Below are 23,742 nucleotides of genomic sequence, written 5' to 3'. Positions count from 1 at the left end.
AGATCAGAATGCAAATGTAAAGAAGCAAGGCATTGGCAAAGTCATTTATGGGCTCGTGATTGTGTTGTGAAGGATGATCCTTCATTGGCTTAAGTGAGATAAAAAGTGTCATTACAGTAATACATGGGTGGTGGTCATGCTCAGTCTGTTTTCCCACACTCACGCCTGATAAGTGCATTCGCACTTGTCATACACTCCCATGGGGCTGCCCAGAATTGAATAACACCTCTCCCCAGTTTTTTCATGGAAAATTAGACCAATTAATGAATCACTTATTTTCGGCATCTAGGAAAGCATTTTATAGGTAGGTAGGTGGTTAAACTTAGCCATTTACCTATCTAAAAAAGAAAAGCTGTGTTTCAAATATTTACATTAAATTCTACAAATTTATTATGCTCTGCCTGTGCTGTCTGATACAGTAGCTACTTGCCACATGTGTATTAAAATTTAAAATTCAGTTCCTTGGCCACTGTAGCCAGCTACCAACTAGATAATGCAAGTTATAGAACATTCCCATGGCTACAGAAAGTTCGATTGGACAATGCTGCTAGATAGTAGGATACATTGAAGTTGCAGTGATAACCAGAACATTCTAGATGCCTGCCCGTATGGGCATATAGTCCTGCAGAGCAGACAGCCCCTTAGAAAGCCCTCCCAGGTTGGGGGTCAGAAAGGGACAGAGGATAACAGGAAGGTATGGAAGCGGGGCTCCACCCAAGGATGGGAGGTCAGGAAAATGAAGCCAAAGAGAACTCCATCTACATGAATAATAGACCAACTTAAAAAACACATTAAACTTAAGTTTTTAAAAGTAAGTTATTTTCTCAGCAACTGGATTCTGTAATTAATTCAGTATGATGTTTAAAATATTATATTATTGAAGAATAAACTTAAAATTTATTTTATTATTAAAATGTTTAACTGTGATAAATCTCAAAAGAAGCCAGTGCAAAATATACATGCAGTATGATTCCATTCACTTCAAATTCCAGAACAGGCAAAATTAGTCTTTGATGATAGAAATCAGAGCTGTAGGTAGATGTCTTGAATGGGGGCAGGAGAGTGGGTGGGAGCAGGGACCGGCAATCCAGATTCTTAAGGCTACTTTCTGGGATGTTGATTATGTTCTATATCTTAACAGACGCATAGGTTACACGAGTATATGCATTTATCAGTACTCATGGAACTGTATAATTAAGATCAATACATTTCCTGGAATATAAATTATTTCTTAAAAATTCATTGCATAGCCCTGGCTCGGTGGCCTAGTTGGTGAGAGTGCCATCCTGTACACCAAAACGTTGTGGGTTTGACTCCTAGTGGGTCTCGGGTCGGCCCACAATCTGGCTTTCATAACCCTTGTGCTATCACTGCAAGGAAGATTCCTAACATCTTTCCTCATCTTGTGCCATGTGGATAGGTCCTCAAGTAACGTAATTTCGTGCATCATGGTTTCATTATGATGTTGAGGAGATGCCATAAGAACTTAACTGTTGCTTATATCAATTAGCCCATGGTAAAACTGGTTTAGTTATACATTGATTCCCTTAAAGTTGTAGGACCTGTCAATAATATTGACTTACTGTAAATAATATTGCTTCTGCTTTTCTAGTTTTTCATGCTTTCTTTCTTATCAAAACTGAACAAGCTGGGAGGATCTTTACCAGAATGTGAAGAATGGTGTTATTTGGGGGTAGGGAGATATGAGGTGAATTTTACTTCTTTTTCTTCTTCACTGTATTGTTTGAGTCTGTAACAAGGACCAAGTATCTTTTTTTGATACCCTGAAACACAACAGCTCATTTTGGCTTGTCCTGGAGAGTGCATGTCTCCGTGGGTGCTATCTAGTCATTTGAAAACTTTGGGGGGTTATACCATGGGTAGTAACACATTTCCTTCCAAGCCGTGGGCTCTGTGGATATCGTTAGGTAGTCATGGGGTCTTCATAGATGGATAATTTCATGCCTTGTCTGTCCCCCACACACTGCTCCTGTTCAATCTCTCTGTGGTCCCTGGGCAGCGTGGAGTAGATTTGGGGTGCTTGGAAGTGTTCTCCAGCTGTCTGCACCTCTCACCTGCCTCCTCCACCTTGTGCTCACAGATTCTTACCTGACCCTTGATGAACCCATGAATAACATCACCACATCCCTGGGGCAGACGGCCGAATTGCACTGCAAAGTCTCTGGGAACCCGCCTCCCACCATCCGCTGGTTCAAAAATGACGCGCCTGTGGTCCAGGAGCCCCGGAGGATCTCTTTTCGGGCAACCAACTATGGCTCTCGGCTGCGGATTAGAAACCTGGACACCACAGACACGGGCTACTTCCAGTGCGTGGCGACCAACGGCAAGAAGGTGGTTTCTACCACCGGAGTCTTGTTTGTCAAATTCGGTAAGCAGCCTCCTACTGGGAAAGGCCTGTGGCCCTCAGCCTCCATGGGGGTGGGGTGGGAGGGAGGGAGCCCGTTCTGAGACTGCGCTATGTGCCCAGCAACCCTAAGGCCAGCACAATGGCACATATTTTACAAATGAGAAACCCAAGTAAGGCTCACTAGTTACCTACCATGCTCAGGGTTGCCCAGCTAAGTAACCACAGAGCAGGCATGGAGCCCGGGCCTATCTGATCCCACAGCCCTCCAAACTCCCAAGCCAGTGAGAGAGAAGTTGGACAGACTTACAGCACACATCCCCCTGTTCCGTCCTGCTGCCGCTGTCAGAGGCCCCCACTGTTGTGATCAGTGCCCTGGTGCAGTCACTTGGCCTCCCACTGGAAACTCACTGCATCCTCTGAGGATGCCCATCCCCCTGACTCATTTTTAGCACTTTTTTTCCAGGCCCTAAACTGCAGGACACAAGTCAAGTTCTCACTGGTATGCCTTTTTGTAGAGGTGGTTGGTGGGGAACTGGAGCAAAATAATAAATCCCAGAAAATTAAGTAACACCTCCAGGGGGGTTGAGAACTTTCATCGGTGATAGTTTGACTGTACCCATGTTCACCGTCCAGTAATCCAGGCTGACTGTTTCCTTTGTTTTTCTTTCATTCTTTCAGGGCCCCCTCCCACTGCAAGTCCAGGGTCCTCGTAAGTACCTGTCTCTTCTTTCTTGTCGTTTCTAAGTGTTTCTCCAGAGAGTTTTAGGGCAAAGGCAATGCCCACTGCTCAGACCAAACCAGGGTGTTACCACATTCCATTCCATTTTGCTATTTCCCTGATATGAAGATTCACAGGAAACCAGCACTGGCTGTAATCCCAAGTGTGGTGATGCTGATTCTAAATGATCAAAGCAAGGATCTACTTGCATCTACTATTTGAAAATTAATCTAACATTATTTACAATAATAAATATGATAAAATCAATAAAATGACACAGTGCTGTCTTAAGAACTTGAACTCTGGCCTTTAGCTTAACGGGTTATATTTTATGTTTCTGCAAGTGTGTCTGGTGCTTTAGTCATTGACCAGGGCAACAATTAGGTGATCATTTCATTTTTATTCCCTTTAAGAACTCAGAGGCAGGAGTTCTGACCCATACAGAGCAAGAAGGCCCTGTGACTGGGTTAACAATTATACAGAGTTTAATTCATTTTGAGTCCCTTGTTAATGGCGTCTAAAGATCCAAATTCCTTCACTAACATTAGTGTTAATTCATTTGTCTTTTTATCTGGCTAAGGGATTCTCATTTTTTTTGCTCCAGAGTATCCACTTGGGGTATTTTTATGTGTATTTTTATTTTGAGGAGGGAGACCCATTTGTTAAAGCTCTTGGTCTGCAAGAAAATATATTTTACATTTTGTAGACTTCTGAAGTAGAATTCTCTGGGCTCTGCCATGAGAACATCAGAACATCTGACCTAGATGGTACCCGTGGCAAACGTAATGGCACTTTATTTGCTCTAATCCCCTCTGTGCCACTAATTACAGTGTGGGACAGTTTAATATGTTTGTGTGTGCCTGGAGGCCCAGTGGCCCTCAATCTCATTAATAAAATCGGTAATGGGCAAAAATAAACATTGGCCATCAGCCACACTGTTTTAGTTCGTCAGCTGGTTAGAGGCAACTGTAAAAGAAACCTTTACAATTAATTACCCAAGTGCTAATTGCATTCTACTTGCCCAGGTAGAAAATGCTGATTGATCTAAAACAGGTCAGAAGTTTGGTCACTCTGCCTGGCATTTCTTGAAGTTAATCTTTTTTTATTTCACAATTGGTTGATATGCAGAATCCTTTTGAAGTCTTATTTAAACAAAGATTACAACTTCTGTTACTTGCTGTAAAAATGCCTCACACCCTAGTACCTTATTTGTTCCTGTTAATCTGTGTTTCCAACGTGGCTGATAATCAGCACCCCAGGTCCATTAACACGGCTCGCCAGTCTGCCTTTATCGTCCAGTCAGCACTGGGCTGTTGACTTTCTGCCTGTTGTATTTACATCAGAAGTTCCTTTTGTTATTATCAAAATTATTTTTAAACATGTCCTTTCTTTTTAAAGTGTTTTTTTTTTTGTTTGCTGCCACCTTTCTGATGAACTCAGTCTGTTTCACACGGTTTTTAATTTTATATAAAGATAGTACCATGGTTTACCCTTATTCATGGTGGTGCATTCCAAGACCCTCACTGGATGCCTGAAACCACAGATAGTACTGAACCCTACCTGTGATGTTTTTCCCTAAACATACGAACACCTTACACAGCTTCTCTTTGGCATATCCAAGTTGCCAGCACCACTACTGGTGCTCTCTGGAGCCATTATTAAGTAAAATAAGGGTTCCTTGAAGCACTTGCAATGCCAGGATAGTCAGCCTGGTCGCCAAGATGGCTACTAAGTGACGAAAGGGCAGGTGGTGCATACAATGTGGGCACAGTGAACAAAGGGATGATTCAAGTCCTGGGCCGCATGAGGGGGAATGATGTGCAATTTAAAACTTTCGAGTTGCTGGAATTTTTTCTGGTATTTCTGGAATTTTCCATTTAATATTTTTGAACCAATGTTGACCGAGGGTAGCTGAAACTGTGGAAAGCAAAATTGCAGATAAGGGGGCGCTGACTGCCGTATATCACTTTCGTGAGCTGGTGTCCACGGAGAGGGTTGAAGTGCTTAAAGATGCTGAACTGGAGCTGAAAGTCTGCTTTGACGTCAGGCACCTCTGTTTCATCTTAGCTCTCATTATCCATCATGTTAGTCAGGCAAGAAGAGCCTGAAATGCATAGTTGCCGTTTTTGCTTGGAGGGACCTACAGTAAGATGCAGTTGAAGTTGAAAATCCCAAGGGGCTTCTGGCAGTTCAAACTTCACCCTAGTTGTGGCATTGCCAGTTGGCATTTCCATACCCTGCTTTCTCTTTCCTCCAGAAACCAATAATGTATCCCCCTTTTTTTCCTTAGCTGCCAGTACTTACCCTGTCTCTAAGAGTTCCTCTCCTCCTAAGGCTAACTCCCAAGGAGAATGCCAGCTCCCTCCCCTCCCCTCCCCTCCCCTCATAGTCTCCAACAAGCAGCCAAACCCCACTACAATAGGACAGGTAGAACATAGCAAAATGATAGTTGTGGGGAACATCACAACATTTAGGATTGCTCCAAAAGGCGTTTGTGAAACTGTACAGTATTTTTTTCCAAGACAGGAGTGAAGTGGCTATAAAATTGCTGTTTACTTTAAGGTGGCCCGGCAGAGTCACTGCAAGGAAATCAAATGAAAGTCCATGGCACAGCCCTAACGTGTGAACAGTGAACTTAAGGTATATGCGACATGGGGAGAGCTAAGTGCCATGTGAGGTCACAGGGCTGTTCACACAACCCCAGCTGGGAAGGGCTTGCCCCTCAGGACTGTGGCCCAGGAAAGCAAAGCATCTGAGGTCCTTGTCACTCCCTCTAGGGGCTGCATTGGGTTTTCACATGAAGCTCACAGCATGGCATTATAGTTTGTAGTAGGAGCAAGTTTGAGACGTTCGTAGTTTGGCTTCTGTTCGTAGCTGCAGGCTTTATTTTCTTCTGTCATTGCTGCGCCCCGGCCCACCTCTAACAATTGCAGGGCCTGGGGCCTGAGTGCAGGTGGAGGCCCACATACCACACGTCTAAATATTTAAAAGTTATAAATCAAGCGAGTAAACTGTTAGATGAAATATGTTCTATCCTCCCACGTTGACAAATATACCTTCATCATGACAAAATAAAAAATATATGCAGAGTTATGGTTTTTATCTGACTGAAAGCCAGGAACTATCAAAAATGACTACTTGAGTCATTATCATGCGTGTCTTGGTGTTTCGTTAATGGGCCAGAGATGTTATATATAATCCGTAGATTTTTATATATTAGTTCCATTAAAATTTTTATGACCTTCATTTCAGCAAAATGAATACCCATGTTGTTTTACACAAGATTTTTACTTAGTGTGTATTTTTTGGACAACAATACCAAATTAGACAAACTTCCTTGACTCACTGTAATTCTTACTTTATAAAATGAATTTTAATTTTGAAAAACTAGGCTTCCCTGAGCCAGAAGCAGCTATAATTCTCAATGAAATTCCTAAAGCAGTACTTAAATTTGCTAAGAATTTTAGCAAATGAACAAAGAACTTTGTATATCATGTTCAAATAGTAATGGGGTTATATGATAAATAATCATTATTGCAGAATATATTTCAAAGTACAATTTCATCATAAAATCAGTCATCATGCTTTACATATTATTTTATATATATGTATATGTATATGTATAAGGGTGATATCAATTGTTTAATGTACTGGTTTTCTAGGGCAGCTGGAATAAACTGCCACAGCTGAATGGCTTAGACAAAAATTTGTCTCCCAGTTCTAGAGGCTAGAAGTACAAGATCAAGGCGCAGGCAGTGTTGGTTCCTTCTGAGGGCAGTGAGGAAGACTTTCTTCTGGTGATTGGCCAGCATTTTTTGGCTTGTAGAAACATCACCATAATTTCTGCCTCGATACTCATGTGGCATTTCCCTTGTGTGTGTTTCTTTGAATTTCCTCTTTTTAAGAAGACATCAGTCATATTCTGCTAGGGCCCACCCCAACACTTTATTTCCAAGTAAGGTCACATCCTGAGATACTGAGTATTAGGACTTCAACATGGGGATTTGGGGGATGACACAATTCCACCTATAACACTTAATATTGCAAAATTTTTGTCATCCATGTGAAATGCTTGCAAATATTACTCTAATTTCTGAGAACCTTAAGAAGCACTGGTTGCAGTATAAAGAAAAACAGGAAAATGGATGCTGGGTAATATTGGGAATGACACTTCATTGTGTAAGAATCTGTTGCAGCCCTGGCCACATAGTTCAGTTGATTGGAGCATCCCCTGTGTACCAAAAGACTCTGGGTTTCCTCCCAGGTCAGGTCACTTACCTAGGTTGCAGTTTCGATCCCTGATCGGGGCACATACAGGAGGCAACCAATCGATGTTTCTCTCTTACATTGATGTCTCTCTCTTCCCACACCTTCCTTTCTGTCTAAAATCAATAACATATCCACAGGTGAGGATTATTTTTTTTAAAAGACTATTACATTCCAACTGGGAGGAAGAATTTGAAAGCTGATGAACGTGTTTTTTCTCTGGCTGAAGTGCGTTTGCCCCTGCTGTCCATCCTGTGCTCCAAGCAGCATCCATCTCTTCCGTTGCCAGTGACACCAGACACACTCCCTCACAGTGCACGTTCTCGGTGGGCTTGTTATGCTGGCACAGGGCAAGAGATGTGGAGAAGCGCCCCCTGGAGCCAGGAGAGTGTCAGTCCCAGGAGTGAGTGGTAAAGGTTTTGTGCGCACCGTGCCAGCACTGAGTGCCTGGGCCTCTTCGCCCTCATTAAATGATTTCCTGTGTGTATTTGTATGTGGGCTCACAGTAAGAGTTCAAATTCTTTTTCTTTCTCCTCCTCTTCCTCCTACTCCTTCCTCTTCTCACTCTTTTATTTGCTTCCTCTCCTTCCTCCTCTTCCTCCTCATCCTCTTTTTCTGCAGTTTTACTGAGACATAGCTCATATAACACATAATTCTCCATTTGAAGTATAAAACTCTTTTGTTTTTAATGTATTCACAGAGTTGTATTACGAATATCTCTAAAATGTAATCTTCATTGTATTTTTTCCCATTACTATTTAGTCCCCTTATACTCCCTTGCCTCCAGGAGTCACCACACTGTTGTCTGCGTCCCTGAGTCCTTTTTCCTTTTTGCTCAGTCCCTCCACCCCTCCCCTCCCCTCCCAGCTGTTATTTTAGAAATTTTAATCATCTCAAAAATAAACTCTTCTCAGCCCCTGATAACCCTTAATCTACTTCCTGCCTACAGATTTACCTATTCTAGATCTGTCATATAACTAAAATCATGCTATCCTTGTTGTTTTGTATCTAGCTATTTTTACTTATCATAGTGATTTGGGGATTTATCTACATTATAGCATACATCAGTGCTTCATCCTTTTAGTGGCTGAATAATATTCATAGTATGGGTATATCACATTTTGTCCATTTTTCTGTTGATGGATATTTGGGTAGCTTCCACTTTTTGCCTATTCTGAACAATGCTGCAGTGATCATTCCGGTACAAGTTTTTGTGGGGGAAGTGTTTTCAATTTTGGGGGGTATAGACCTAGAGATAGAATTCCTGAGGCATGTGGTAATTCTGTGTTTAACTTTTTGAGGAACTGCCAAACTGTTTTCCAAAGGGACCGCTCCATTTCACTCAGAGGAATGTATGTGGGTTCTAATTTCTTCACATCCTCTCCAACACACATTTTCCTTTTACTTATCTTTTATTATTATAACCATCCTAATGGTTGTAAAGTTGTATTTTATTGTTTTGATTTGCATTTTCCTAATGATGAATGACATTAACCATCTTTTTATATACTTGCTGGCCATTTATATATCGTCAGAGAAATTTTTGTTCAAATTCCTTGCTCAATTTTTTATTTTGTTATTTGTCTTTTTATTCTTGAGTTTTAAGAGTTCTTTATGTATTGTGGATGCTGTACCCTTACCCAATACATGACTTACAGGTATTTTTCCATTCTGTGGCTGTCTTTTCATTTTCTTGACAATGTTCTTTGAAACACAAGGTTTTGATTTTGATGATGTCCAATTTTTCTTTTTGTTCGGTTGTATGTGCTTTCAAGAAACTGTTGCCTAATCCAATATCACAGAGATTTACTGCAATCTCTTCTTCTAAAACTTTTAGTTTTATAGCAGAGGTGGGTACATGTGGACCGTTTAAGGATGACTTACAGGACGTGAGAAACTAGTGCTTCCCAATTCCTGACAGATATTAATCTTTATACTCCAAGACCAATAAATTGGAATTCCTGGAAATTCTCAGAAATTTCTAAAATCATAAGATACTCATATTTACTTGCATGTTTCTAATGAATTATGATTTTCTATGATAATAAACAGCAAATCACTTTTCTCTGATGCTGAAAATTTTTGTAAAATAAAATCCACTATAATTAAAAAGAGTTTTAGCTTTATAGTTTTAGCTCTTATATTTAGGTTTTTGGTCCTTTTTGAGTTAACTTTTGTATATGGTGTGAGGTAGGAATTCAGATTCATTATTTTGCATATGTAAATTCAGTCATCCCAACACCATTGGTGGAGAAAGTATTCTGTACCCATCTTGGCAACCTGTTAAACACCAGCTAACCCAAAATGTATGTGTTTATTTCTGGATTCTCAATTTTACTTCACTGATTTATGTGTCCAACCTTATGCCAGTTTCTCAGAGTCTTTTTTTTTGGTTACTTTTTAAATTTATTGGGGTGATAATAGGTAATAAGATTATATAGGTTTCGAGTGTACAGTTTCTGTAAGTTTCAAAATCAGAAAAAGTCCTTTCCATCAGTCAGTGTTCCACTGGAAAAACAGAGCCAGTAAAATTTTATAGGCATGCATATATAAAGAGATTTATTGCAAGGAATTGGCTTATGTGATTGTGTGGGCTGGCTAGCCTAGTTGGAAATCCATAGGGCAGAGTGTCAGGAGGGGCAGGCTAGACACCTCTGGCCAGATGCTCATACTGCATTCCACAGGTAGAATTTCATCTGCCTCTGGGAAACTTTCCTTCTGCACTTAGACCTTTCGACTAATTGGATCAGTCTCACTCATTTATTTAGGATGCCCTCCTACATTTAATCAGCTGACTGTGGATGTTAATCCTGTCTACAAAGTACCTTCACAGACTGGAGTTTGACTGAATAACTGTGGACTGTCTCTTGCCAAGTTGCCATATAAAACTGATCATCATATCATCCAACACAGCTCTTTCTCAAGACTTTTTTTTGGCTATTCTGAACCCCCTTGCATTTCCACGTGAATTTTGGGGTCAGCCTGTCAGTTTTTGCCAAGAACCCAGCTAGGATTTTGATAGGGATTGTACTGAATTTGTAGATCAACTTGGGGAAAACTGCTATCTAAACAATATTAACTCTTCTAATCCATGAAATGGGGTGCCTGTCCATTTATTTAATTTTTTCAAGGATGTTTTATAGATTTCAGTTTACATGTTTTTCTCTTTTTATGTTAAATTTATTCCTAAATATTTTGTTTTTCATACAATTGTAAATGGAATTGTTTTTCTTAATTTCATTGTCAGGTTATTTATTGATATTCTGTAGAGATACAACTGATTTTTATAGAGTATATTGTTCTTATACCCTGTAATCTTGGTGAACTCATTTATTAGCTCTAATATTTTCTGTATACATGATCATATCATCTGCACATAGGGGTTATTTTATTTATCATTATTCAATACTGATGCCTTTCATTTATTTTTTTAAAAGATTTTATTTATTTATTTTTAGAGAGGGAAGGGAGGGAGAAAGAGAGACAAACATCAATGTGCGGTTGCTGGGCGCCATGGCCTGGGAATCGAACCTGCGATACTTTGGTTCACAGCCCGGGCTCAATCCACTGAGCTATGCCAGCCAGGTTCATTTATTTTTTTTTCTGCCTAATTTCCGTAGCTCAAACCTCCAGTAAACCTCCAGTAAATGTTAAAGAGTAGTGAAAACTGACATCCTGTCTTTTTTTCTAATCTTAATGGAAAAGATTTCATTATGCTAGCTGTAGGTTTTTCGTAGATGGCCTTTATCAGGTTGAGAAAGTTCTTTCCTATTCCTATTTTTTTTTAGTTTTTTTTTAATTATAAAAGGACATTGGATTTTGTCAAATGCTTTTTCTGTGCCTATTGAGATGGTTATGATTTTTCTGTCCTTTATTATATTAATGTTGTGTATTACACTGATTGATTTTTTATGTTAAGACAAGTTTATATTCCTGGGGTAATTTCTACTTGGGCGTGGTGTATATTTCCTTTTTATACATTGCTACATTCCGTTTGCTAGCATTTTATTGAGGATTTTTGCATCTATTTATGAGAGATACCTGTCTGTAGTTTTCTTGTGATGTTTTTGTCTACTTCTAATACCAAGGCAATACTGGCCTCCGACAATGAGTTGGGAAGTATTCTCTCATCTTCTATTTTTGGAAGAAGAGTCTGTGAAAGATTTGTACTAATCTTTAAATGTTTGGTAAAATTTACCAGTAAAGCCTTTTGGGCCCGAATTTTTCTTTGTGGGAAGTTTCAAAATTACTAATTGGACTTCTTCACTTGTTTTAGGTTTACTTAGATTTTCTGTTCTTCTGAGTAAGTTTTTGTAGTTTGTCCATTTCATTTAGATTATCTAAATTGTTGGCATAGAGTTGTTCATAATTTCTCTTATCATTCTTTTAATTTCTGTAATGTAAGTAACGATGTTTCTTCTTTTATTTCTGATTTTGGTAACTCATATTTTCTTTTTTTTAATTGTTCAACCCAGGTAGCCTAGCTAAAGGTTTGTCAATTTTATTGATTTTTTTTTCAAAAAGCTATTTTTTATTGAAAAGTAGGCATTTCAATAATGTAATGTGCCTACTCTCAAAGTCAGAACGCCTCCTCCCTCATGTGGCCTGTGCTGTTGCTGCTGTTTGCTGAGTGACTTTCCTAATAATCCACTGCAGTCTGTCTTCCCCGCCCTGTGCAGCACTGAGCTCTCTGCTCAGTTAGCTTAGTGATCAGATAACAATGGGACAGACATCTCCTTAAACCAGTAAGTCTTACACCCTTTGTCTTGGGGTCTGCTGTGTGCTTTGGGGCATCCCTTCAGCATTCCAGCAGTTTATAACTCTGCCTTTGCATTCATTTCCTGCTTGAGCAGGACCTCCACGTTAGGCAGAGGTGAGAGATTAGGGCAGGTGCCCAGCCCCTCACAGGAACATGTTCTTCTCTGTCCCCAGAAATATGCCGTAGTTTTTCAAAGGCCCTGTGAACAGCTCATTCCTTAGATGATCCTTCCTTTGAGCTTTTGAGCTTTTTGGCCAGGCTCTTCCACTGCCCCCACCCCATTGGTATTGCCACCCCAAGCTACCATGAGAATTTTTTTTCTTTAACAAATGACCTGGGACTAGGTCTTTTCTCACTGAGAGGCTCTGAGTCCAGGCAGATGAAGATAAGTCATGTGACCGGGACTTTTCCAAATTGCTGCTAGCCAGGTCAGATTGTGCCAATTCTTGGAGATGGGGCTTTTGAGGCACTTCAGCCCCTCTGCCTCCTCCAGTGACTGCTAGGCTGCTGGTTTTCACAGCAGCTGTGGAGGGGAAGCTGCTGATGTTCAAGGTCTCTGCAGGATGTGGGAAAGGGAGATGGGAACAGGGCAAGATAAAGTTCCACAGAACTGTCTTACTAAATTTTAGCTGCAACCTTCCTCCCCACCATCCCTTTTAAATAAATGCTCCTCAGAGTGTTGCAAGCCTTTGGCTAATTTCCAGAGTTCTGAAAATGTTTATTTTTTCACTTTTTCCCCCAGTGTTCTTATATGTAGCAACAGATTTTTGGCAGTCATTACTCTGTCATTCCACATTTCCTACTTCCACAGGGGCCTTCCTGTCCACATCTAAGGACAGTCCTGGGTAGATGATGTCTTAGAACGCCTGTAAGGCTGTTCTTTATGACAGCATCCCTTTGTTGAGCCTCTCACCCAAAACAGGACAATGTATTGCGATTCATTCTATGTATCACCTTACTTCTCCAAAACAGCAATCCATGGAAGATGTTTTGATCCCCATTATCAGAAAGGCTCGTAAAGGTTAAAAGGCTTTAATTGGACCTAGTTCGTATCTGATTTCTTCAGTTTTAATCTTTTGGGATCATTAGGTTGATTAATTTGACCCTAGTGAGGCCTAGAGCATCAATATTATATTATATCAATATTATATCACTCATGTTTGCTCAAGGCTTTTTCCTGGGATATATCTTGAGCTTTCCGAAGCAAACAGATCCAATCCAACTGACACTTAAGCATTCATTTAGTTCAATAAATTTTTATCGGTCACCTACAAAATGCCAGGCTCTCATCCAAACTCTGTGGAAACTACAGATAATAAACTTTGCCCTCAAACTGCTTGCTCCCTGTGCTGGGGCTGGGAGAAGAATGGGGCATCCATCGCATCGGCAAGTGCTCTGGGGCCCCCTCCTCTCCGTCTCCCCGACCACCACCCTCTAAGCCACTGTCATACCTTGTCTGAAATTCTACAGCAGCCTTAGTACTGGTTTTTCCTCTTCCACGCTTATCTCCTACAGATTATTTCTCATTAAAGAAGTCAGAGTGAGCTTTTACAAATATCTTCTGCATATATTCTTTTAAATTAGTGTTTAGGGGTTTTTTTGCAGACATATCCAGAAGTGGAATCCCTGGGTCATAAGTCAGCTTTACTTACAATAGCCAAGATATGGAAGCAACCCAAGTGCCCATCAACAGATGAGTGGATAAAAAAAGCCATGATACATAAGTACAATGGAATATTGCTCAGCCATAAAAAAGAGTGAAATCTTACCATTCATGATAGCATGGTGGGACCTAGAGCAGGGATCCCCAACCCCTGGGCTACAGTCTGTGGCCTGTTAGGACCTGGGTGGCACAACAGGAGGTGAGCAGCAGGTGAGTGAGCAAAGCTTCATCTGTATTTATTTCTAGCCACTCCCCATGGCTCAAATTACTGCCTGAGCTCTGCCTCCTGTCAGATCAGTGGAGGTTTTAGATTCTTATAGGAGTGCGAACCCTGCTGTGAACAGGGATGCCAGGGATCTAGGTTGTGCCCTCTTTACGGGAATCTAATGCCTGGTGATCCAAGTTGGAGCTCAGGTGGTAATGCTAGCACTGGGGGAGCACCCGTAAATACAGATTATCATTAGAAGAGAGGTCTGATTGCACAGAGACCATAATAAATCAATTGTAGACTCATATCAAAAGCCTATCAGTGAATGGCAAGTGACAATTAAGCTGCACCTGGTGGCAGGCTTTAAGTCAGAATCCAACATATTCTAGTTCGTACAGGGCTCACTAATTATTTTATTTACCATTTCTGTCCGTGCCTCTCTCCTACACTATGCATTTTTGTCAGTCGTAGTTTTGGTATGCCCACATGCTAACCCTAGCATGTAGTGAGTTGTATAATTATTTCATTATATATTACAACGCCATAATAATAGAAATAAAGTGCACAATCAATGTAATGAAATTGAATCTTCCCGAAACTATCCCCCTGCCCCACCCCAGTCCATGGAGAAACTGTCTTCCATGAAACTGGTCCCTGGTGTCAAAAAGGTTGGGGACCACTGACCTAGAGGGTATTATGCTAAGTGAAATAAGTCAGTCAGAGAAAGACAAATACCTTGTTAGACATATATGTGGAATCTAAAGAACAAAATAAATGAATGAACAAAACAGAAACAGACTCATGGATACAGAGAACAGACTGATGGTAGCCAGAGAGGAGGAGGTTGGAGGGACACTGGGTGAAAAAGGTGAAGGGATTAAGAAGTACAATATTGGAAGTACAAAGTAGTCATGGGGATGTAAAGTACAGCATGGGAAATATAGTTAGTAATATTGTACTAACTTGATATGGTGCCAAATGAGTATTGGAACTATTGGGGGAAACACTTTGTAAAGGACATGATCGTCTAACCAATATGCTGTACACCTGAAACTGATATAAAATAATATTGAATGTAAACTCTAATTACAGATAAAATTTAAAAAACAATAAAAATTAGAACTATCTTCTGCCCTAATATTAGGCCCCTCACCCTCTTGGTTTCCCCATTTGGAACAGATCCCCAACACCTTGCCCTGGCTTTCCTGTCAGGCTCCCTGCCCACCTCTGTGGCCCCCCTTGTCGTACTCCCACCTTGGCCGTTCAGCTCCAGCCATGTCGGCTGTGCTTCTGTTTCCGAGACACCCAGGCTTGTTCTGATGCCTTTGGGATTTCTTCTAGCCATTCTCTCTGTCTGGAGGATTTTATTATGAAATCTTTCCATGACTTCCTCCTTTTTGCCATTCAGATCTCACCTAAAATATCACCTCCTCAGAAATGACCCCAGAATCTAAAGTAGCACCCAGTCTTTTTTTTATTATAACCCTGTTTCATTTATATTAGGGTATTTGTCACTAAATAAGCTTCATGGGGTCAGGACCTTGTCTGTTTCATGTACCACTTCATCCCCAGTCTTAGAACATAGCCAGCATTCAGTAAATGTTCATGGAAGGGAGGGAGATAGGGTTGGAGGAAGGGAGGGAGGGAGGGAGGGAGGGATTGAGGGAGGGAGGGAGGGAGGAAAAGGAAGGAAGGAAAAGAGAAAGAAAGAAAGAAAGAAGGAAGGAAGGAAGGAAAGAAAGAAAGAAAGAAAAGAAAGAAAAAGAAAGAAAGAAAGAAGGAAGGAAAGAAAGAAAGAGAGAGAGAGAGAGAGAGAAAGAAAGAAAGAAAGAAAGAAAGAAAGAAAGAAAGAAAGAAAGAAAGAAAGAAAGAAAGAAAGAAAGAAAGAAAGAAAGGGAGAGAGAGAGAAACAGAGAAAGAAAGATCCAAGGGTCCTCTTCTATAAGACAGTAATAATAGTACCTATCTCAGGATTATCATTAGCAGTAATGAGACAATGAATATAAAATACTTAATACCTGGTAGATCTCAATAAATATTCCTCAAATGAATGAGACAGTATTTGTTGACTCGATTACCTCACCTGTCTTATGACATATGAAAAATCCTAGTATGGGATCTGATATATAATTAAGTTTCATGAATTTAAGTTGTATTTCTTTTCCTTCATCCTCTGAGGGCTCCTTCAGAAGTCTATAAAAAGGGCACAGGGGACAAAGGTGTTTATCTATAGGGTTGTTGTGAAGATTAAATGAAATAATAAGAATGTTTGTTAGGTACAGAGCACTGTACTTGGCACATACTAGGCTCTTAATAAGGTTATTAGCATCATCATCATCATCCCTGTCATCACCACCACTTCATTTTCATTGTTATTTGAGCGAAGAGGCTGGCTGTGTCTTCTTTCCAGCCAGAGACCTTCTGGACCACATTCCCTGCTGTAAACCCCAGTATGAGACTTTGAAGCCTTTGTTCCTTTTTCTCTCCTTGGCCTTTGGCTAATGTCCCTTTTTGCAGAAAGACAAAGTGATCAGCTTTTGAAGAATTCTTTCCTTCTCTTATCTGTTTCCAATTCTCAGCCACAGTGAAGAAGTGTAGCTGGGTGCTGGCCCAGCCCAGGAAGTGATAATGTAATTTTTCAACTCAAGATAAACTCCAGGATAAATTTCAATGCAAATACTCAGGCAGTTAGTTCAGAGGCAGAGGTGCCTTGTAGAGGGGAGACCAGGAAGTCACTCAGCAGCTGGGCCAGGACACAGGGGGCCAGTGAAGTAGCTAACCTCCGTGTCTTCCTCCAACTGCCTGAAGTTCAGCACTCAGCAGAGAGGGGGCAGATGGAGGGAATGTGGAGAGATTAGATAAGGATTTCCCAATCCCAGTGGGGGATAGTTCTAAAAGGACAGAGGGTTGAAAAGCCAAGCTCTTATATCCCAGTCTACCCCCATCACTCAACAATTCCCACTGAATGAATAGGGTGTGGAAAGCTTCCAATTAAAACGATACTTGTGAATATTGGCAAACATATCTTTGTGTGCAGGGCACAAAGAGAAAAGAGGGAAGATAAGTACTTGCTTTCTAGAAGCACAGGTTCTGAAAGCTTGTCCACCAGGCCACGAGTCTCTCAGTCTATAGGTTAATCGTGAATGTATCTCACCTCACATGGCACCTAGTACATAGTGGCTACTCAACAAATATGTGGGAAATTGAACATCAAGAGTCTGAAATCTTTTCTCCTGAACCCTGTTATGAAATCTTTTCTCCACGTATGACAAGTTATTTGCTCAACACATTTTTTTAAATTTTTTATTTTATTTTAATTGTTGTTCAAGAACAGTTTTCTGTCTTTTACTCCCATCCCAGCCCACCCCCCAGCCCTCCCCACCTCCCTCCCATTTCCAGCCCCCTGCCCCAGTTTTTGTCCATGTGTCCTTTATACTTGTTCCTGTAAACCCTTCCCCCTTTTCCCTGAAATGCTCAACACATTTTTATCAAGCTCCTTCTATGTTCCAGGCCTCTGATTCTTAGAAGCTGTTTTTAAGTCATACATGTGGGTGCCAGGCAACACAAGTGATCTAAAATTCCTCATTGTACCTCATTTTCACTTTTCCTTTCTGCATTTATGAATATTAACACCGGCTTCTGCTATTAGTTACAGAGCAAGTACTTTTCAAGCATTCACCGAACTCTGGCTGTGGGTGAGCAGAACGTCCCAGTGCAATCAGAGTGTGGTTTAGAGCACTGCTTCTCAAATGGTAATGCGTGTAAAAGTTGCCTGAGGGTGTTGTTAAAGAGTAGGTCTGGATGGGGCCTGAGACTCTGCATTTCTAACATGCTCCCAGCAAGTGCTAGTACAGCTGGAAGCAAGGATTTAGACAAAAGTCACAGGCCTGGGTCCTAGTCTTTCTCCATCATTCACTAGCCAGTGAACCCTGGACATATTGCTTACCTTCTTTAGACTCCAGTTCCTTTATTTGCAAACTACAGAACTTGAATTCAGTGTCATCAAATAATTATTTTAATGTTAAATTTTGTGACTTATTGAAACTGATTCTGCTATTCTCTTTATTACAGTAAGACCTCTTCAAGTTCTGGATTTCATGCAGTTTGCTCTTGGGCTCTCCTTCTCTGCTCTGTTAGTAGTAGTCCTCTTTTATCCATCGTGTGCTTCCATCCTGCCCATTCCAAGCATGGTGGTGTACAGTTAGATCAACCAATGGGAATGATTTTACCCAGAACTCCCACATGGGAAACTCCCACCATCATGATCACCAGATTCTGAAGGGGCATGGCATGGTGCCTTCCTGGGTCAAGTGGAAATAACTATGCACTTTGCTGGTCAGTAGGAGGCTCTGCTTGCCTCCTAATAAATACAGCAGCCTTTCCACCCATATTTCTTCACTAGGTTCTTGTAAGTTGAGTGCCTCTGTATGAAGTTGCGCAAGGGGATTGAGGCTGGAGGCCATATGATGTAGTGGTGGACACAGCTCTCTGATGTCTTCACGTGGGTGTTTTTAAAGTGTTGACTCATGATCTTGTTGCCTCACTAGCAGGCCCTGAAGGCTGATGGGAAAATTAAAGACACTGGTTTGCATATGTGACTTATGAATACAGATTCACTAGTAAATCACACATTCACAGAGCTTTCTAAGGGAAAAAAATCAAATCTTACAACAAACAATTAATGAAATATTATGAATAAACTTGACTGTCCTAAAGGGTAGCTAAGCTCAATGGGTCAGTTCTTTGCATAAATGACATAATTCGCATTTGATTTTTTCAACCTAGTATTCAGGTTTCTTCTCTCTTTGGTCTCTGGTCTTTGGTGTTTGTAATCAGTGTCAGTGTTGACAATTTCTCGTTGCATCTCTCTGTCTCTCAAACTTACACACACACACACGCACACACATTCATGTTTACATATGCTCCCAAAGCAACAGCCAGGGTCCCATTACCTCGCAGTGCTTCTCAACTCAAAGTATACATTAAGATCACTCAAGGAGCTTTAAAAATTACCCATACCCAGCTTCCTCCCCAGACAAATTAAATCAAAATCTCTTAGGGTGATACCCAGACATGATGTTTTATCAAATGATCCCAAGTGATTTTATGTGCATGCCACCAAATTTGAGAAGTACCCTCCCCCACCCTCCTACTTGCCTGAAGGAGACTTGCATTAGATTGCCCAGTTCTACAATATTATAGATACCAGAAGACTTGAAGCAACAGAAACTCTGAGTGAGGATAAGCACATGTCTGCTGCACCATCAGGATCCAAACAAGAAAGCAGAACCAACTCTGAGAATTTAACCCAGGAAGTTAATGTACAGAATTGGTTACACAGGTCATGAAATTGCAGAGAAGACAAACAAGGAATGGTGATGCTACTTAAATATCAGCAACAGGTGGAAACCACAACCATGCCTGGGCTGGAGGGACAAAGAGAAGTGGTTTTTACTGGAGCCTAGGGGTAGGGTCATCCGTGGGGGCTGGAATGATGGCAAACCTGTTCTGGGGCACTGGAGCCATGAGAAATTGCTCTCACTCATCCCCCAAGACTGAAGGAAGGAAGGCAGAGAAACAATTTGGCTTCAAGTCACCTGACACAGGAAGCCTGAGAACTGCAGCTGCAAAGGTCACTTCCCTGGTGGATGCAGAGCATGGTGGGGGAAGGGCAGCGAATGCTGCTGAGAGCACAGGGGCCCAGCACCCGCACCAGTACCCCAGACTGACTTCCAAGCTGCTAGAAAGCTTGGGATGGAGGCAGGCTAGGAGGAAACTATGGCAAAGCTAGTGTATTCAAAGTTGCAACCCTGCCCAGCCTTCAGCTGGAACTATCCAGTGGACAGTTTGGGTTGTAGAACTGGGACCTGGGCAGAAGTCAGAACCAAAGGGGCACACGTGGTGGACATTCGGCCCAAGTCAATGAACAAAAGGATGAAAGGGAAGAAATTCCCAAGAGAGATGGTAAAAAGAGACAAGAATAAGACCTCTTATATTTGTATGACTGTTTATAATTTTCAGAACACTTTTTCCTTATATCTTTTAATCTTAGAGACATCTAATAGCTTTAAGAAAATAGCTCAGTGTTTTACTCCCCTGTCTAAAAAAAATGGAACATTTAATAAATTATTATGTCGGCGGTCTTTCTTATAACAAATTGTTTTTAATTGTGTAGAAGGTGCTCTGGGTCTAGACCTCAATATTTATGAACTCTTGGAGGCTAAACACAAGGACAGAAAACTTCTAGAAATTTGCTTCTTGAGACACTAAGGATAGAATCTGTAATTGTAATATACACTTACTAAGTACTGTTCTTTACCATGCATCATGGTGCTGTCTTCTAAGTCTCCACTCAATTCTGCATCGGTAACATGCCTTCATTTTAAATGTAAAAACTCATCTATACTGACTTTTTTAAACTAGAAAAATGAGTGAACTATTATAATGAAAATAATAGCAACAGGTGGAAAGAGGTAGGATCAGCTGTGATTCACACAGGTTTCAACCATAACTCATACTGTCTGCTTTAAATACTCAAATAAGAGCCTTACAGTGTTACATGGTATATAGAAAAAAATCGTTTGAACTGAGTCAGTCTGTTTGCACCTTCCAGACTAGTGATGTGTTAATATTTCATATTGGAAACAGTGCGCTCTCTTGGCACATGCAGTATTATAAGAGAATAAAATCTTAGGCGATGCCCCAGTTAAAGTAAAATGTAGTCCTCCCAAAGCAATAAAGTTGTGTTTAGCAGAAAAAAACATATTTTACACCACTTCAGTTTTTAATTTACATTTATTAAAGTTAAGTAAAATTTAAAATTCATTGTATTAACTGCACTAGCCACATTTTTAAATGTTTTATTGATGATGCTATTATAGGTGTCCCAATTTTCCCCCTTTGCACCCCTTCTCCCAATAACCCTCTCCTTCCAGCAGTCCTCCCCTTAATTCAGTGAGTCCGTAGGTCATGCATGTTAGTTCTTTAACTGTCTACAGCTATACATGTTATGTGGTTACCACATTGGACAGCACATCTTTAGACTCTAGCTAGATCCTAAACTCAGAAGCAGCCCTGATCTTGTCCATCTCGTCCATTCTTTATTCCCACAGCCTTGCAGAGCCTGGTGCACAGTAGGAGTTGAATGACACTTTGTCCCATTAAAATGAAATGAGGGGTTTAGCATAGCAACTGGTACTAGTAGGCCTCCATTGAAGAACTGACTGAATGAATGATATACCATTTGCTCACTCACTCACCAGTGCCCTGAGCTTTGGGCAGCCACCACCCTTCAGTGAGCCCACTCTTCATTGGTGACTCAGAAAGGCAGGGGACATCCACCTTGTGGCAGCATTCCAGACAGTCCTGAGAGCTCCTCCTACTAGTGTCCAGCCCATCTCACTGAATTCAGGAAAACAATTGAGAAGTCAGGATCTCTAACCCTGAAAAAGTACTCTGATGGTAAGAGCACAGGGAGATTTGATGTTTGGGGGGTGAAATGAGAAGCACGCTGTTAAACTGGGAACCTAGATGAGGCCTCGGCTTTGAGGGTGGAAACACGTGTGAGACATCTCCTAGTGCAGAGCATCACCCTCAGCCCCAACCACATGCCCCCTTGGTTCTGTTTCAGAGGGACTTTCCTTGGCTAAAACACTACAGAGCTCACAGCTTCTCTGGAATGGCATTTTGAATCAGTTTAGGGCTAAAAATAAAACTACAAAAAAACCAGATGGGCAGATATCAGAGCAGCACACAGCAGGTGCCATTTCCTCTTGGGTGATCATCCTGATTAAAGATAAAGGGTAAAATGCAAAGAATAACTCCACAAAGTTGCAAAGTAAAATGTTATTTTAGATTAGGGCTCCTTTTGAAATGGTTCCCCTGGCAGCAGGCGGATCCTGCAAAGAGTCAGGGCAATGGGAAGAGGTGGTGCAGCAAAGCGGCTGGGAGACCAGGGATTTGAGTGGGTCCCTGGCTCCACCTGCAAATGGCTGTGGGCACCTGGCTCCCTGGGACATCTTCCTCACTTTTGCTGCCTTTTTTTATTGTGGCAAAATATATACAACATAAAATTTACAACTTTAACCATTTTAAGTACACATTCACAGTGCCCTGCATCTATCACCGTTATCTAATTGCAGACCACTTTCATCACCCTAAGAGGAAACCCATACCCAGTAAGCAGCCACTCCCATCTCCCCTGACCCCAACTCCCAGCCCCTGGCATCCACTAATCTGCTTTCTGTCTCTGTGGGTTTGTCTCTTTTGGACATTTTATGCAAATGGAATCATGCAGTATGTGGCCATTTGTGTCTGGCTTTTTTCATTTAGCATAATGTTTTGGGGGTCCATCCATGTCGTAGCTTGTATCTTCCTTGTTTTTTGATGACCTGGAGAGACTTCCTAGCATTGTAACAAAAGGCCTGGCACAGGAGCCATGCAGACCTATGAATTTGAATTCCAGGCTTCTTTGAGTTTCAGTTTCTTGAGCAACCAAATGAGAATGTTCTGAGATGTACACCTCAGGAGTCCTTGGGAGAGTTCATTTGCTAATGATGAACTATTCATTTAGTTCATCATTAGCAAATTAATTTAGCAAATATTAATTGAACAACTACTGTGTGCCAGGCCACGGCTTTTGGGAAGATGTGGGTGAACAGCACAAGACAAGTTCTTTGTCCTTGTGGCACTTGGTTCTGGTGGGAGAAATAGATGATAAGCACAGAAAAATAAGTCTAATAGGAAGAAGACTGAGCGATGTGTAATTGTCTGGCAATAGGAAAGGGCTGCTTATAACAGCCTGGTGAACAACAGTTTTCTCGGAAGGAGTTGACATTTGAGCTGACATCTGAGGAATGGAATGAGACAGCGTGAAGAGCTGGGGGAAGAGGCTATTGTAGGCAAAAGAACAGTAAGTGCTCCTGCCCTAAGCGGATAAGGGTTTGGCACAATCATGGAATGGAAGGAAGGCTGATGTGGCTGAAACTGGGTGAGTGAGGGGTGGAAGAAACAATGTGAGGTTAGAAAGGCAAGCAGGGCCCAAATCTTGCAGCAGTGTGTGGACATGGGAGTGTTTCGGCAAAAGGAGGGATGTATTCTAACTTACAGTCAGAAGGGCACCCTGGCAGCTGAGAAGAAGCTGGGGAGGGTATGAGCAGAAGCTGGAAGACTAGTGAGGAGGTGTTCCAATCTGTCCATGTGTGAAAAATAGGTGGTTTGGTGACTTGGGCTAGGATGGCAGTAAGTTGTAAAGAAGTAAGAAAAGCTGAGATGTCCTGGGGAGGAGGCAAGTGTGAAGGATTAATCACTGGAAGTAAAAACAATAAATGACCTCAAATTAAAAATGTATGTAAAATGCCTAACAGCCTAGGACGGAGGTAGCATTTAACTCATGTCCCACTGCTCACCCCCACCTATACATCCCCGTGCACACACGCAGAAACCTTGGTGGCTCTTTAACAAAGCCTATTATGAGTCTCACCTCATCTGGATTTTGCTGTTGTTAGGAATGAGTGGGATCTGCATATGGATATATATGTCTGTGATTTTCATGGGGTAAAGACAGTACAAGCTACCTTTCTCTACTCAAGTGGGACACTTGGCCTCTTATAATAGCCTTGGCCCTCAGCAGGCGATGGAGATGGAGTATTGTGTGATGAGCATTTGGCCCTGTGCTAGCAGAGGAGGCGCAAGCCAGTAAGAGAGGTATTCTCTCCTTTTTGAGCTGCTAGAGCCCAGCCTGAAGGGAATTCCCTTCCTC

At 41.3% G+C, this 23,742-nt stretch overlaps 1 protein-coding gene across 3 annotated transcripts in view; it reads left to right on the top strand.

Annotated features, from left to right (window-relative positions):
• The window catches only part of ROR1 (receptor tyrosine kinase like orphan receptor 1), a 377,323-nt gene that overhangs the window by 246,608 nt on the left and 106,973 nt on the right, over positions 1 to 23,742 (top strand). For all 3 annotated transcript variants that reach the window (XM_045835556.1, XM_045835557.1, XM_045835558.1), the window contains exons 3-4: positions 2,102 to 2,389; positions 3,047 to 3,077. In XM_045835556.1, the coding sequence (XP_045691512.1) occupies positions 2,102 to 2,389; positions 3,047 to 3,077 (319 nt within the window). The remainder of the gene's footprint in view (positions 1 to 2,101; positions 2,390 to 3,046; positions 3,078 to 23,742) is intronic.

The sequence above is a fragment of the Phyllostomus hastatus genome, unplaced genomic scaffold (genome assembly GCF_019186645.2).
Source record: "Phyllostomus hastatus isolate PE091 unplaced genomic scaffold, TTU_PhHast_1.1 phas_contig_209, whole genome shotgun sequence".
Lineage (NCBI taxonomy): Eukaryota > Metazoa > Chordata > Mammalia > Chiroptera > Phyllostomidae > Phyllostomus > Phyllostomus hastatus.
The sequence above is the reverse complement of the archived record's forward strand: the minus strand, read 5'-3'. Positions and strand labels throughout refer to the sequence as shown.